This window comes from Ictidomys tridecemlineatus, chromosome 2, assembly GCF_052094955.1.
Source record: "Ictidomys tridecemlineatus isolate mIctTri1 chromosome 2, mIctTri1.hap1, whole genome shotgun sequence".
Taxonomy (NCBI): Eukaryota; Metazoa; Chordata; class Mammalia; order Rodentia; family Sciuridae; genus Ictidomys; species Ictidomys tridecemlineatus.
Window position 1 is genome coordinate 16381945 of NC_135478.1, and position 14888 is coordinate 16396832.

General features: G+C 56.5%; 2 protein-coding genes across 11 annotated transcripts in view; one reads left to right on the plus strand and one right to left on the minus strand.

Moving 5' to 3' along the window:
* Scap (SREBF chaperone) overlaps positions 1–5432 on the plus strand; it is a 55417-nt gene extending 49985 nt beyond the window's left edge. For all 6 annotated transcript variants that reach the window (XM_013361861.4, XM_078029229.1, XM_078029211.1 and 3 more), the window contains 11 exons: positions 434–810; positions 1296–1484; positions 1559–1760; positions 1831–1946; positions 2047–2563; positions 2638–2723; positions 4056–4138; positions 4222–4388; positions 4521–4601; positions 4723–4929; positions 5016–5432. In XM_013361861.4, coding sequence (XP_013217315.2) covers positions 434–810; positions 1296–1484; positions 1559–1760; positions 1831–1946; positions 2047–2563; positions 2638–2723; positions 4056–4138; positions 4222–4388; positions 4521–4601; positions 4723–4929; positions 5016–5261 — 2271 coding nt within the window. In that variant the 3' untranslated portion in view covers positions 5262–5432. The remainder of the gene's footprint in view (positions 1–433; positions 811–1295; positions 1485–1558; positions 1761–1830; positions 1947–2046; positions 2564–2637; positions 2724–4055; positions 4139–4221; positions 4389–4520; positions 4602–4722; positions 4930–5015) is intronic.
* Positions 5433–5528: 96 nt separating this feature from the next.
* Positions 5529–14888, minus strand: part of Ptpn23 (protein tyrosine phosphatase non-receptor type 23) — a 48475-nt gene continuing 39115 nt past the window's right edge. For 2 of the 5 annotated variants that reach the window (XM_040290182.2, XM_040290180.2), the window contains exons 3-24: positions 13912–14039; positions 13633–13709; positions 12949–12998; positions 12723–12854; positions 12380–12460; positions 12175–12306; positions 12045–12092; positions 11624–11680; positions 11454–11512; positions 11201–11280; positions 10987–11101; positions 10842–10907; positions 10349–10494; positions 9778–10089; positions 9546–9700; positions 9304–9455; positions 9037–9216; positions 7206–8964; positions 6928–7112; positions 6725–6829; positions 6512–6650; positions 5529–6421 (exon numbers count right to left, since the gene is read on the minus strand). In XM_040290182.2, the coding sequence (XP_040146116.2) occupies positions 5753–6421; positions 6512–6650; positions 6725–6829; positions 6928–7112; positions 7206–8964; positions 9037–9216; positions 9304–9455; positions 9546–9700; positions 9778–10089; positions 10349–10494; positions 10842–10907; positions 10987–11101; positions 11201–11280; positions 11454–11512; positions 11624–11680; positions 12045–12092; positions 12175–12306; positions 12380–12460; positions 12723–12854; positions 12949–12998; positions 13633–13709; positions 13912–14039 (4827 nt within the window). In that variant the 3' untranslated portion in view covers positions 5529–5752. The remainder of the gene's footprint in view (positions 6422–6511; positions 6651–6724; positions 6830–6927; positions 7113–7205; positions 8965–9036; positions 9217–9303; positions 9456–9545; positions 9701–9777; positions 10090–10348; positions 10495–10841; positions 10908–10986; positions 11102–11200; positions 11281–11453; positions 11513–11623; positions 11681–12044; positions 12093–12174; positions 12307–12379; positions 12461–12722; positions 12855–12948; positions 12999–13632; positions 13710–13911; positions 14040–14888) is intronic. The other 3 variants (XM_005332933.5, XM_078029179.1, XM_040290181.2) reach the window with 3 other exon arrangements.

Here is a 14888-nt window from a genome sequence, read left to right on the forward strand (position 1 = left end):
GAACCACCATGTGGCAATCGTATTTGCTGGGTGTGGTTCCTTGGCTGCTGTATAACTTGCAGGCAGCAGAGAATGCTAGGCAAAACAGATCACCAGCTGGGCCAGGCCGGCAGCACCTGTCCTGAGAAGCTGGAGGGAGAGGGGAGTGAGGCTGAGGCCTCCGTAGCGGGTCAGGCAAACTGGTCCTCTGGCCATGCTGACCTGGGAGTGGTGGCAGCTCTTTAGCCCTAGCTGAGGGAGAGGTTACGGTTGAGGGAGTTCTGTGTCAAGGCTAAAGGTGCTCCAGAGATTTCCAGGCCCCTCCAGTAGCAACTACCAGCAGGTGGCACTAGGAGGGGACTTGAGAAGGCAGAAGGAGAGGACAGGCCAGGGCCTGTATGATCTCTCTATACACCCAGGCCAGAGGTCCCTGAGCCCTGATGCCCCTCTGCAGGCTGGCACCGTTGTCTGGATTGGAGTCCTGGTGTACACAGACCCAGCAGGACTGCGTACCTACCTTGCTGCCCAGGTGACAGAACAGAGCCCCCTGGGAGAGGGCCCCCTGGCCCCCATGCCTGTGCCTAGTGGCATGCTTCCTGCCAGCCACCCGGATCCTGCCTTCTCCCTCTTTCCACCTGATGCTCCCAAGCTACCTGAGAACCAGACATTGCCAGGCGAGCCATCTGAGCGTGTGGGTCCAGCAGAGGGTGTTCATGACAGCCCAGTTCCAGAGGTAACCTGGGGGCCCGAGGATGAGGAACTGTGGAGGAAATTGTCCTTTCGCCACTGGCCCACGCTCTTCAGCTACTACAACATCACGCTAGCCAAAAGGTGAGCTGGGCTGTGCCGCCTGCCCCTCTCACTTGGTGGTCCGCTTGCCAACCCCTCCCCCTCAGGTGGGAGATCCACTGGGTTGAATTCTGCATTGAATTTCAAATAAAACAATTCAAGATTGAGATATGGGAATGGGAGCTCTCAGCAGCCACCACTTGAGAGGGGGGCCTTGAGTCCTGGCTCTGAGGAGTGATTGATTGATTGATGGCTCCTTCTTCCTCTGGGCAGGAAGAGACTCACCCACTCTGCCTGGCAGGGTGAGGGAGTTACTTACATGGCCCTGATGGCTGCTTGGCTGCTAGTGTCTGGGAGGGAGCCAGGGGTTAGGGTGCCAGAACAGAGTGTCCACCCCTGTCTCCATCCTGCATGCTGAGAGGACTAGTTGGGGAGTAGTAGTAGTCCTGGGTGGAGAGTAGGGAGGGGACATGGCTGGTGGACAAAGGCAGGAGAACCAGTGAGTGGTCCCTGCTGCTTGCTCCCAGGTACATCAGCCTGCTGCCAGTCATCCCAGTCACACTGCATCTGAACCCAAGGGAGGCTCTGGAAGGACGGCACCCACAGGATGGCCGCAGCGCCTGGGCCCCACCTGGGCCAGTGCCCATGGGACTCTGGGAGAGTGAACCCAGAGTGCCTGGTGGGGTTCAAGCCCACCGTGACATTACCTTGTACAAGTAAGGACAGGACGAGGTAAGGTGGGGTGGGCCCTTGGTGTTTGACAGGCCAGGCTCACACCCCTCCCACACAGGGTGGCAGCACTGGGGCTGGCCGCTGGCATCCTCCTGGTGCTGCTGTTGCTCTGTCTCTACCGCGTCCTCTGCCCGCGCAACTACGGACAGCCTGGCTCCGGCCCTGGTCGACGGCGGCGCGGGGAGCTGCCCTGTGATGACTATGGCTACACACCGCCTGAGACGGAGATCCTGCCACTGGTGCTGCGTGGCCATCTCATGGTGAGCAGTGGGTGCCTGGGCGGGCCACCTGTCTGGGCACAGCCTGTGCCAACATTGCCTGTTCCTGCAGGACATCGAGTGCCTGGCCAGTGATGGCATGCTGCTGGTGAGCTGCTGCCTGGCCGGCCGAGTCTGTGTGTGGGACGCGCAGACCGGAGATTGCATCACTCGCATCCCGCGCCAGGGGTAGGTCCTGTCCCCTTGTGTCCTCAGTCGTCTGGTGCTCTGCCCCGGACCCCGCTGTGCTTCCCCATTTCACCCCATCCTCTTGGCCCCCTCCCAACAGGCAGCGCCGGGACAGTGGCAGCAACAGCGTGTTTGAGGCCCAGGAGAGCTGGGAGCGGCTGTCAGACAACGGGAAGGCTGGCCCGGAGGAGCTTGGACACAGCCCCCCACTGCGACACCGCCCTCGGGGCCCTCCACCACCTGCCCTTTTTGGGGACCAGCCAGACCTCACTTGCTTAATTGACACCAACTTCTCAGCACAGCTGGGTGCCTCTGACCCAGCTCAGCCTGAACCCCGGCACCGTGCGGGTTGCAGCCGCACTCGGGATGTCCCAGGTTATGACTTCAGCCGCCTGGTACAGCGGGTGTACCAGGAAGAACCGCTGGCCACTGTGCACACGCCAACCCTGCGCCCACCCTCGCCCGGACCCATGCTGCCTCTAGCCCCTGAGAATGAAGGGGGCTCTCCTGAGAAGGGCTCCCCTTCTGCCTGGGCCCCCAGTGCGGATGGCTCCATATGGAGCTTGGAACTGCAGGGCAACCTCATCGTGGTCGGGCGGAGCAGTGGCCGGTTGGAGGTGAGCCCAGGGTCTATCCGAACAGGGCTCGAGGGCCTTCCTGCTGCGTAGTACTCACCCCTCCTGGCTTGCAGGTGTGGGACGCCATTGAGGGTGTGCTGTGTTGCAGCAGTGAAGAGGGCTCCTCTGGCATCACAGCCCTGGTCTTCCTGGACAGAAGGTAAGAGTGCTGGGCTGCCTGCTGGCCCCTGGCTGCCCTCTACTGGCATGGAACTTGACTTCCTTTCTGGTGTCCAGCCCCACACCTGTCCACCTGGTACAGAGGGGTGGTGACTGACTAAGAGTTTTGGGGTGTGATGTGCTTGCAACAGGGCCCACAGCCACTGTCACAACTGGCAGTGAGGACAGTGTTCCTTTTTTCACCCTTCCAAAGTCAGTGTTTCTTAGAACCTGATCCATACCAACCAGTATGGGTCTCAGCTGCATTTTTTACTTGCAGAGAATCCATTTTCAGAACAACTTTGTTAAAACTCTTACTTGGGTCCTGGCTGCTGCCCCTCTTTCATCCCTCCCTCCTGTTCCTCTTGCCCCTCGGCACCCTCTTATTGAGGGTGTTCCTGACTCCTCTGTACACACACTCCCAGGGGCTCCACTTGTGAGCTTATGGACTCAGGCCATGGCCAACAAACAGGTCTTCACCTGTTGCAAGCCAGCTTGTCCTTCAAAGACTGGCTGTAGATGGCGTCACCCTGTAGGCGGGAGCCATTTTTCCTTTGGAGTTGGGGAGGCCCACCCGCCTTAGCTCTCTTGGTGTCCGCCCTGGCTGCTGCCTTCTTTTCCTGCAATACTGGGAATCTTGCAGACCTTTGCCCCCAAGCTTGTGAGATATCCTCCCTTGCTGCTTTTCTTAGGAAAGTGCAGTCTTGTGTCACCCCAAAGGTTCCCGCTGGCTGTGTCCTCACCCCTTTCCCCTCCCCATGGGCACAGGTTGTAGACATGCTGGAGTAAGGTGTTTTTTTTAAAACCTCCATTCCATGATTTTGGGGCCACTGGGCAAACGTACCTATCCCTGTCAGACTATGGCTAGGAATTCTTGGGAGAAAAGAAAATCCTTTGTTTTTTCATGGAAAAAGGAACAGTGGGCTATATGGAGGTCAAAGCTGCTTTTACATGATGAGACAGACAGCAGCCCCTGTGGCTGTAGGTCCTGTTTGCCTTCTCAGAAATGTCCGGGGCTCCTCCACTTATTTTTGTTTTTACAGCTGGACATGACATTCACTAGGTACCACCTTAGACATTTAGGTCATTTAAATCTCACAGCCACCCTGTGAGGTGGGCACTATTGTTCCCGTTTCATAGATGAAGAAACTGAGAGGCAGAGAGAGGCTAATAATAAGAGTTACAATTTAAACACTCAGGCTCTAACAAATATTTTCAGCACCTTGTGTTGTCCTCTTGGTCATAGTCCCTCCTGTCACTTCCTGAACTGGCCTTTTGTCTTCGTTGTTTCCATCTCTCACTGAGGGAGAGCCACCCTGCTATTCTCTTCCAGGATTGTGGCTGCTCGGCTCAACGGTTCCCTTGATTTCTTCTCCTTGGAGACCCACACTGCACTCAGCCCCCTGCAGTTCAGAGGTCAGAGGGTCTGGGGCAGGTGGGTGGGTGGATGCTGGGGGTGCAGACAGCTGCCTTTTACACACTTGGCCCATTTTCTTTAGGGACTCCAGGGCGAGGCAGTTCTTCCTCATCCCCTGTGTACAGCAGTAGTGACACCGTGGCCTTTCGCCTCACCCACACAGTGCCCTGTGCACACCAGAAACCCATCACAGCCCTGAAAGCTGCTGCAGGACGCCTGGTGACTGGGAGCCAAGACCACACGCTGAGAGTGGGTAGTGTGCGTGCATGTGTGTCTGGGGCTTGGGGGTGCTGGAGTACTACAGGAATGACGGAGGCACTTCCAGGCCAAAGTGTAACTTGGGAAATCCCAGACATGACAGCCTGCTCATTCCTGTCCCAGGTGTTCCGTCTGGAGGATTCGTGCTGCCTCTTCACCCTGCAGGGCCACTCAGGAGCCATCACTTCTGTGTATGTTGACCAGGTGAGGGATAAAGCTAGGGTCCTATTTTCTATTCCATGAAGTAACGACCCCACCCACTGGAACATGCTTATTGACAAAGGTGGTCCACCATACTGACCAGCTCCCTTGCTTCTTCCCCCAGACCATGGTGCTGGCCAGTGGAGGACAAGATGGGGCCATATGCCTATGGGATGTACTGACTGGCAGCCGGGTCAGCCACATGTTTGCTCACCGTGGGGATGTCACGTCCCTCACCTGTACCACTTCCTGTGTCATCAGTAGTGGCCTAGATGACCTCATCAGCATCTGGGACCGCAGCACGGGCATCAAACTCTACTCCATTCAGCAGGTAGGCAGGTGGGGGCCAGGCCTAGGGTTCCAGGTGCTTTAGAGAAAAGACTCAAGACACTGATCCTCTCCTGGCCTTGCCTTCAGGACCTGGGCTGTGGCGCAAGTTTGGGTGTCATCTCGGATAGCCTGCTGGTGACCGGTGGCCAGGGCTGCGTCTCCTTTTGGGACCTAAACTACGGGGACCTGTTACAGACAGTCTACTTGGGAAAGAACAGCGAGGCCCAGCCGGCCCGCCAGATCCTGGTGCTGGACAATGCTGCCATTGTCTGCAACTTCGGCAGTGAGCTCAGCCTAGTATATGTGCCCTCTGTGCTGGAGAAACTGGACTGAGCAGGCAGCTGAGACCCCCCCCTGACCTCAGCTGGCTGCATGGGGGCCTCTTGCCCAAGCAGGACTGGGGTGCAATGAGGGGCCGACGCACTGGACCTGTACTGAGGGCAGGAGCAGGGTTGTCTTGTGGCAGCCGTTCCTGTCTGCGATATTAAACTTTTTAAAAAACCACGTGTTGGGGGCTTGAGCTATTTGTCTCCCTTCTTCAGAGATGCAGAAAGCAAGGGTGGCTTGGGTTTGGTCCCAAGTTGGCAGCCTCAGACACTATACCAGAACAGGTTGGTTTATTACTTCAATAGCAAAGAGCTGGAAAATGTCAGGTCTCGCAAAGGAGCAGAACCTGGCCCTTAAGTATCGCTGCCCACTGGGCCTGGCGGGGCTAAAGGCAGCAGGAATGGGAGTTAAGAGACTGTGCCCACCCACAGAAGCCTTGTGGCGTTTGGGTGGAAGAGATGACGTAGTGTGTGGACCAGGCAGGCAAAGCCTGCTGTTCAGGTCTTGTTCAGTGTCCAGAGTGGATCCAGAAGGCTGAGCGGGTCGTCAGTGGGCCGGGCAGCCCGTAGACCCTGCCCATTGTGGGCTTGCAAGAAGTTCTGCTTGCTCATCCGCTGTTTTCCTCTCAAGGAGCTGTCCAGGGAGAAGGCCTCTGGGGTCAAGGAGGCTAGCAGCTCCAGGGAGGAGGAGGGGGGCCCTAAGCTGGGGGTTTCAGCTACTGGCTGTTCCTCCTCAGGCTGGGGGGCTTCGGGCAGGGGTGAAGAAATGGGGGGTGGGGAGGAGGGTGGTGGGACTGGGATGGGGGTTGGCTCTGGGAGGCTAGATGGCGGTGGACCTGGAGGCTCTGCAGGGCCAGACACATTGGCAGCAGGGGAATCCAAGCCCCCAGGAGGCCGGATGCTGAGCTTGGCAATGGTGGCCTGAATGGAACTGATGGGCACGTCTCCACCGAGAACAAGATCCTGGGAGTCCTGAGGAAGGTGATTCTGAGAAGACAGAATAGGTGAGAAAAGAGATTCACAAGCCCCAGCAGCCCAGGGAACCTTCCTTACCTTCTGGCTAATGCTTATGCTGGCCAAGGTTTTACATGGCGGGGGCACCCCATGGCGCTGCAGGACCTGCTCCACATGTCTCACCACTGCCTCATGGCAGAACTTGAGATGTAGCTGAAGAGATGCATTTGGCCTGGTTGGCTGAGCAGAAGCCGTCACACCCAGGGCAGACGCCCATCCCAGCCCCCACCCATCCACACTCACTTTCTCCTGCAACATGTGCTTCCTCTGCTGCCGCATGCGCCGCACCAGCTGAGGCAGCTCGGGGATCCCATTTCCAGCCTCCACCTCCTGCACAGCTGCATAGAGCAGTGCAAAGGCTCCTGTGCGGCCTACACCAGAGCTATGGCAAGAAGTGGGGGGTAAGGCCAAGCCAAGAGCCCATGAAGGAGGAACCCTCAGGCTGCCCACCGTTACCTGCAGTGCACAATGATGGGCGTGTGTAGGGGTCGCTGATGCAGGTAATGCGTGTGTACCTCCTGGATAAAGCGCAGCAGGTTACCTGGGCTGTCGGGCAGGCCTCTGTGGGGCAAGGCAGCGTTATGGAAGAGTCAGGCCCGATCACAGAACCAAGGGGTGGGCTGCCTTCCCCCACCCCAACCTTGTGACCACCCACGTACAATTCAGGCCAAGTGGGGAAGTGGAGGTGCACAAGTGAGCGCTTGAGGCTCTGGTCGCGGAACTGCAGGCTCAGCACGCGTTCCACGTGGGTTTCAGTGGTGCGGACACTGCTCAGTGCCAAGCTCAGGGCTCCATGCACCATGGATTGGCCCCTCTCAGTGGGGAAGTAGCGTGCCACCTTTTGCTTAAGAGTAGAAAGGATGAAACCATTAGGGCTAGTCTTCCAGAGTTCCTCACCCACCATCCCTTGTGGGTATCCACCTAAACTCCCTCTCACCTTCTCGATCTCAGCCTCAGACACCAGCATGACAATGACGGACACTTTCTGCTCATGCACCATGAGCCAGAAGTCAGCAGCTGTGCCAGGCAGTGGGGCCTGGGTGGCCACCAAGGGTGGACAGTATGGTGAAAGCCCCTCCACACAGCTGGCATTGATGTAGTCATCCTTGCCTGAGCGCAACACCACACGGTTACTGTCATAGGGCATGACGTCCTGGTGTCTGTTCTTCAGTGAGTAGCAGCGGGCAATGGCGATGGAACGGCCTCGGGCATCGTGTTCCTGTGCATCTTGCAGCTCCCGCCAGACGGTATCCAGAGCTCCTGCATCCGCCAGTTGACCTCGAAAAGACTCCAGCTCCTGCTGCAACTGTCGCAGCCTCTCAGGATGCTCATATGGGTCCCGCTCGATCAGCCGCAGGGCCTGTGGCCGCCGGCCCTCGGCTGCATCCACCTTGGTAGGCTGCAGCAGGGGCTGCCCACCCCCAGGAGGCTGAGTGCCACCATGTTGGCTCTCAGGGCTAGAGGAGAGCAGGTCTGCAGCCGCAGTGCCTCGGCGCAGGCACGGCGGTGGCTCTGCTGCTGGGGGCCGAGAGGGTACGGGGCCAGGCCCTGGCGATGGAGCAGGTGAAGGCACCAGGTGGGGACTAGGAGTGGGCTGGCCAGTAGGTGGAGGACCACGAATGGAGAGAGGGACTGCCTGGGGGCCCAGGGGCCTAGGAGATGGGGCAGGACCATATGCCAGGGTGGGATGGGGAGGCTGAGGCGGCCCAGGGCTGGGGAAAGGCAAAGCCCCTGAGTGTGGAGGCAGAGGATCTTGAGAAGGGCCTGGGTAGAGTTGGGTGTGCATGGGGGGTGGTGGCTGCCCCAGGCTGACACCAGGTTGAGAGGTGAAAGGGTATAGGGGTTGTGCCGGTATGAGTCCTGAGGCCTGGGGTGGGAAGAGGTGTGGATGCTGGAATGGAAGGGGCTGCTGGGGGTGCTGAGGTCCAAATGCTGCCTGTGGAGGCTGAGGCTGAGGCTGGGGTGCGATCCTGGGGGCTGGAAACCCTGTTGGGATGCCAGGAGGAAAATGGTGCTGAGATGGGGGTGCTGTGAGGGGTGGCTTGGTTCCTATAGGGTAGGTGTAGGGTGGGGGCAGGGGCTGTGATGGGGGAACTGGGAAACATGGCTGGGAAGGAGTCGGGGTGGGGTTTGGCCGGGGTGCAGCATGGCTGGAAATGGGGGCCTGGACACTATCTACTGTGGTGGTGGCTGGCCGAACTGCCATGGCCAACTCGGGGCCTGAGAACTGGGGAGGTGGGGCTGAAGGCAGACCAACTGCTGGGGGTGGCCCTACCCCCCTATAGGGACTGCTCACAACACCATGCTGTGGGGAGGACCGGGGCACCAGGCCCATCTCTGGTGTGTAGGTAGGGGCTGGGTAGAGAGCAGGCCCAGGTGCCATGGGCATTGCAGGGGGGCCTGAAGCCCTGGGCTGCATCAGCTGGGTAGGGCCTGAGTAGGTGCCAGGGGGTAAGGGGCCTGAGAGATAGTGAGGTCCTGGGCCTGTGGAGCTGGGGAAGGGGCCAGGAGGAAAGCGGAGTGGAGTAGCAGTTCCCAGGAAGGTGTCGGGCAGCCGTGGGCCAGCCATCATGTCAGGGGGCAAACTGCGCAGCTCCTCGGGTGGGTCTCCTGTCTCCACCGCCTCACCCTCTTCCCTGCGGGGTAGCAGTGGCTTTGGGGCTGTAGGCCGTGGTGGCGGCTTCTTCTTTAGCTCCCTGTGGGATAAGCAGGGAAGTAAGACCAGCCCTCAGGAGGTCAATCCAAGCCACAGCCTGGGCTATGCCCACCTCTCTAGGAGCTGCTGGCGGGCGGCCTCTCGGGCCTGGCAGGTAGACTGTGCTCGTTCCAGCAAGGTAGCCACCTTGCTTTCCAGGTCTGCATAGAAGTCCTTGCCTTCCTGTGACTTTTTCATCAAGTCCTCATAGGCTTCATATGAGGCCACCAGGGTCTGCAGTGTAGAGTTCCACCTGCAGGCAGAAGGGCAGAAATGAAGCATACCACTAGGACCAAGCTCCTGGTAGGGCAGAGGCCAGGGTACAGCCAATACAACTGACTTTTGGTCTAGTTCGCTAAGCACCCGCCGCACAGCTGCATATTGCACATTGGCCTCAGTCAGTGCACGAAGGACATTGTCCTGGGCAGCCAGGTTCTGCTCGAGGTACACCCTCAGCTGGTCATACTTCTTCAGTTGCTCCTCAAACAGCTTCTGAGGGAGGGAGGGAGGGACACTCAGGGCCTCACCATCTAAGAGACAAGCCCAGAAGCAAAACCCCTCCACCCTGCTCACTCAGCCTACCTTCATCTCTGAGTGGTCTGTGGTGACCAGAGAGGCAGTGATGTCATCCTTTTGGATCAGCTCACGCAGCTGCTGCTCTAAAGACACGCGTTGGTCCCGCATCTCCTGCACCTTGGCCAAGATGCGCTTCAGGTTCTGCAGCACAGCCTTATCCTCTGGGGGCAGCAGTAGTCAGTGAGGCCAAAGAACCCCCAGGGTCTGAGCCTCTTCCTTCGGTGACAGGCATACTCACCTGGGGTGAGGGCTGGTGTGGGCAGGGCAGCCCGGACCTGGTCCAGTGGCCCACTGAGCAGGCGCAGGTTGCTGACATGCAGATTCATGGCACGATGCAGCTCGCTGTTGGTGAAAGAGGCCTTCTCATGCACTTCCATGTACTTGGCCCATTCTCGCCTCACTTCTGCCAGCTCAGCTTTGGTGACAGCTGGGCTAGACCCAGCCTGGCCCACTGCCTCCTGCAACTTCTGCTCTTGCAGTTCATCTTCTTCCAGAAGGTTCTTGATATCCTTCAAGGAGGCCTCCACATCCGTGAACACGCCTGACAACACTGGGGTATATTGGGGGAGCAGCCCCTGAGGCAGGTAGACCAGGCTCCCCAGAAAGAACTGCTCCACTCAGGCCAGGGCCTGTGTGTGGCCCAGGCATGCTGAACTCCACAGACATAGGGTTCAGTGATCCACAAGGGTGTGAGGGTAGATGGCTTAACCAGGACTTAAGAAGATACAGCCTCCATCTTTATAGAGATGAGGCCACAGCAGATGATATGCGTGGTCCCCCTCCACGTGCCTACTCTGCCTCTTGCTCACCTTGCATGGACTGAACAAGGTTCTTGACAGTGTCAGGCCGGACGCTGAGTGCCGCACACTTCTCCATGAGCTGGGGTGGGATATGGCTATAGGCATCAAGGTTGTCCACTCTCTCAGGATCCAGCTGCATTGAATCCATGAATTGGCTAGGGGGCAACAGGGCCAGTTGGGTGCTGAGTGCTGACCCAATTCCATGTCAAAGGGGCCTGCTAGGATAACTCCCTCCAGTGACGCTGGGCACAGCAAGTCACTACCCCCAGCCTCTGCCAAAATGTGGATCCACAGGCACTGTTGGACACAGTGAAAAGGAAGGGATGTGTTCCCTCCAAGACAAGATACCTTATGATCTAGCCCACAAGCAGGAAGGCAGGGTGAGGAAATCTTGTGGTGCAGATATTTGAGACCTCACACCTCTCCCTTTCACAGGCAACACTGGAACCCCCACAATGCCTGATGTGTCCTCCCTGCCCCTGACCCCAAGTATCATACTTACTCAAGGATCTCATTCTTATCTTCAATTTTGGCCATCATCTCCCGAAGCAGCTTGGCTTTCTCCTCACTGTGGAGAAAGTTATGAGCCACATCTCTGAGACACCCAGCCACCTCTGCCAAGGGCAGGGGCAGCCCATCCCACCCACCTGTACAGTGATGAGGCCTCATGGGCAGCCATGGGTACCAGTTTGGCAAAGATGTCAGGACCTGTAACAGCTGGGTCTGTGGGGTTCACCGGCAAGGGCTTCACCAAGGGGGCTCCTGGAAGATGGAGAAAGAATTGTGGAGCTCTGGCTCACAGACCCCAAAGCTGCCACTAGTCCATCCCCCCTACACCTCCCCTGACACCACTTCCCAGACCTTTCACTGGCTGAAGGGTGTCCAGTGCTGGGACTGCCTCATGGTAGATGAAATCATTGTCCTTCTTGGCAGAATTATATCTGAGGGTCAGCATTGAAGAGAGGAAGAATCAGGGGTCAGTGGAGACCCACAACCTACAGACTCAAATTTGGATTACTGTTCCCTGGCACTGGTGGCTTCTTCCCAAGGGCACAGGCAGAGAAATAAGACCTTCATAATAGGAAATCGGACCGCCTCAACCCCACAGACTCACTTTCCTCCAATGACATCCATAGCAAAACGAAGTGCATCCTGCACAGTATCAGGCTGGCCCTGTAGAGGAGGGACAAGATAGGGCATCAGCACTAACCAAGGCCAGTGCCAGAATACCCAATGGGCCTGCTTCCTGTGTGCGCAAGGCTGCCAGACCTTCCTCAGCTTTACCTTGGCCAACTTGATAGCTTCATTGAGCTTGTCCAGGGCACTCTGGAAGTAGGCCACCTGTGGAGGGCAAACCCTAGTCTTGTCTTTGCCTGGTCCTTAGTGTGCCTCCCTACTCACCCTGGCCATCAGGCAACTAACCATCAGAAGCTATGTGTTAGCCCAGAAAATAGCACCAAGGTAGCATCACCCTAGAGCTTACAGTCCAAACAGCCTCCCTCTCTGGGGAGCCTGCCAGGCCTCCTGAGAACCTTAGGGAAGAGGGCTACACTGGTGGGACAACATTAAGACACACCATGCCTATAGCAGGGCAATAGCAGGTTGGAGAGAGACCACCTCCCCCATTCTGTAAGGGATGGAACCATACTAGGATCCAATAAGGTTGGACAGGTCCTGAGTGTTCTGCTCACCAAAGCCCACTCACCCGCTCTCCAAATTTCTGCTGCTCCTCAGCTTGTTTTCCCATGTGCAGCTGGAAAGAGGAGGCACCATGACTTGTTTCCTGAGCCGTGGCACCTTGGCCCAACCTAGACTCAGTGACCCCTCACACTCACATGAGCCACAGCTGCAAAGTAGTAGATCTTCATTTGCACCAGTTTCTTCCAGTCCTTCTGGATCCGGCCCAGCAGTGAGGCAGTATCAGGATTCTCCAAGGCCCTGCACGCCTCCTTGTAGTAATCCACCACCTCAGAGCCAGGATAGGGTTACTTGGTGGGGGTCAGGGGCAAAGCAAAGACCCATGCTTAGTCCCCTCTCTACCTGTGCACTGATGCGAGCCACGAGAAAGCTCTTCCTGTTGTCCAACATCGACTTCTCCAGCAGGCACTCCTGAGCCTGGCCCTGGGGTGATACATGCAGGTCAATCCCTTGTTCACCTGGATTTCCCCTCCCTAGGGCAGGGAGTGGGGAAACCAAAGGATCCCTTCTTTGCTGTCCTCCCCTACCCCAAGAAGCACTGTCCTGTGCCTGATCCACCTACAGCTCAACAGACCAAAGCCAAGGACCCTGCTTGTCTCTTACTGCCACTTGTGCATGGCAGATTCAGCCCCTTTTGGCCATTTCTGGATTCAGCCCCTTTTGGCCATTTCAACAGGGCACTTACCAGCATAAGGTTCACATTGAGAGTGAGGATCTGGCGGCTCATGTCAACACTGTACGCCTGTGTGAAGTGCTCACGCAGGTAGGCAAAGGCACCTGCTGCACACTGGAAGTGGGTACAAGAAACCTTCATGCCCTGCAAAGGAGGAGGAGAAAGAGGGCTTCTGTCTAATCCCATGGGACAGGAGTCATTCAAAATATACATGTCCCGCCACTGCCTCCCTCCTCACCTCCTCAGACACCCTCTTGTCCATGGCCCCCAGCATGGAGTGCAGTGCACCTGGGGAGGCAGAGAACATGGTGTGAGGAGAGCTTAGGGCTGCTTCCCCAGGCTGCCCATGCCTGTGTTGAGGGTGAGGCAGAAGGGCTGTCATCTTAATAAGGAGAACAGGTCTGAGACTTAAGCAGTCAGTGCAAAGACACCCAAGCTAGAGCAAAGAGGAAGCTCAGAAGCCTTGCCAGACCTTCTGTCTTTAGCTCTGCACTTGGCAGGTGGACAGGGAAGGAGACTCCTGTCCAGAGCCTAGGGATTCATCTTGAAGCTTCAGGGATGCTACACAGAGTTCTAGGGCTCCCCATGCTTCTCCCTGAACCAGGATAAGGATAACCCACCGGGTAAGCCAAGGCCATGCTATGAGGGGGAGGGAATGCTGTCAGTCAAAGAAAGGCCATCTCTCCTAACAACAGAGCACACAGTGGCAGCTCTGTGTAACAGCCAGCCCAACAGAGGCTCTCCCAGCACAGTGACTCCCCACGGGCCCAGAAAATAGCAGAGAGCTGGCAGAGCTCTGGTGAAGCCAATGGAAGGGCCAGAACCCAAGTATCTTCCCCTTCACTAGCCATGGCCTTTGTGGTCACCTGATGATCCCAGGGCTGGGGAGCAGGGCCTATGGGGAAAGGATCAGGCAGCTCACCAAGGTTGTAGAGAATGCAGGCCTGCTCATACTTGATGTCCTCATGGGCCACAGACTTGCCCGAGAAGATCTCAGTCCTATAGACATGACAACTCGGTCATCTAGAAAGCAGGAGTTGGCCAGGGCCCAACTACCCCAGTGTTGAATCAGAGAGGTGAGGCCTGGGGAGACCATACTAGGCTGCTTGCCATCCTCTGCATCAAGAAGAAAGGGGAAAGGAGGAAAGGAGCCACAACCCCCCAGACTTCCAAACTACCAACCCTGCCTGCTAGCTCTCACCAGGTGACAGGGACAGCAGCCTCCTGACCCGAGCCCATGGGCACCCGACTCTGCAGATAGTGGAGTTGGCCAAGGTACTTTCGGAGGACACTGCAGCCCTCAAAGTCCCGTGGGACACGGACAGCATTCTGCGGGTCAGAATGGGAAAAATGGAATTGCTGTCATTTAGGATACAGGATGGGGAGGCCAGCTCACCCACAAATACCAAGAAATATACATCATCCAGGCATGGTGGCACAGGCTTGTAATCCCAGCAACTTGGAAGGCAAAGCAGGAGGATCACAAGTTCAAGGCCAGCCTTAACAAGACCTTGTCTCCAAAAAAAAAAAAAAAAAAAAAAAAAAAAAGAGCTGGGAATGTATCTCAGTGGTAGAACACCCTTGGGTTCAATCCCCAATTACTGCCATGTTTCTAGAAGGCTGGTTGCAACATGGTATAAAATTTTTATTGTACTTAACTCTTTTTTTTAGCTTTAGGTGGACACATATATTTTATTTTTATGTTGTGCTGAGAATCGAACCCAGTGCCTCACGCATGCTAGGCGAGCGTGCTACTACTTGAGCCATATCCCCAGCCCCTAACTTTTGACTTACAGTTCAAGACATCAGGGAAACCAAGTATTTGGATGTGCATTCTAGGATATTCATCACAACATTATTATATATTACAAGAGTAAAAAACTAGATGATACTAAACTTTCCATTAAAGAATTTGCTTAGGGCTGGGGATATGGCTCAAGCGGTAGCGCGCTCGCCTGGCATGCGTGCGGCCCGGGTTCGATCCTCAGCACCACATACCAACAAAGATGTTGTGTCCGCCAAGAACTAAAAAATAAATATTAAAAATTCTCTCTCTCTCTCTCTCTCCTCTCTCACTCTCTCTTCAAAAAAAAAAAAAAAGAATTTGCTTAAATAAATTATATTGAGGCTAACTAACCACACCAGTGAACATTCTACAAACATAGGAACTATTGATAC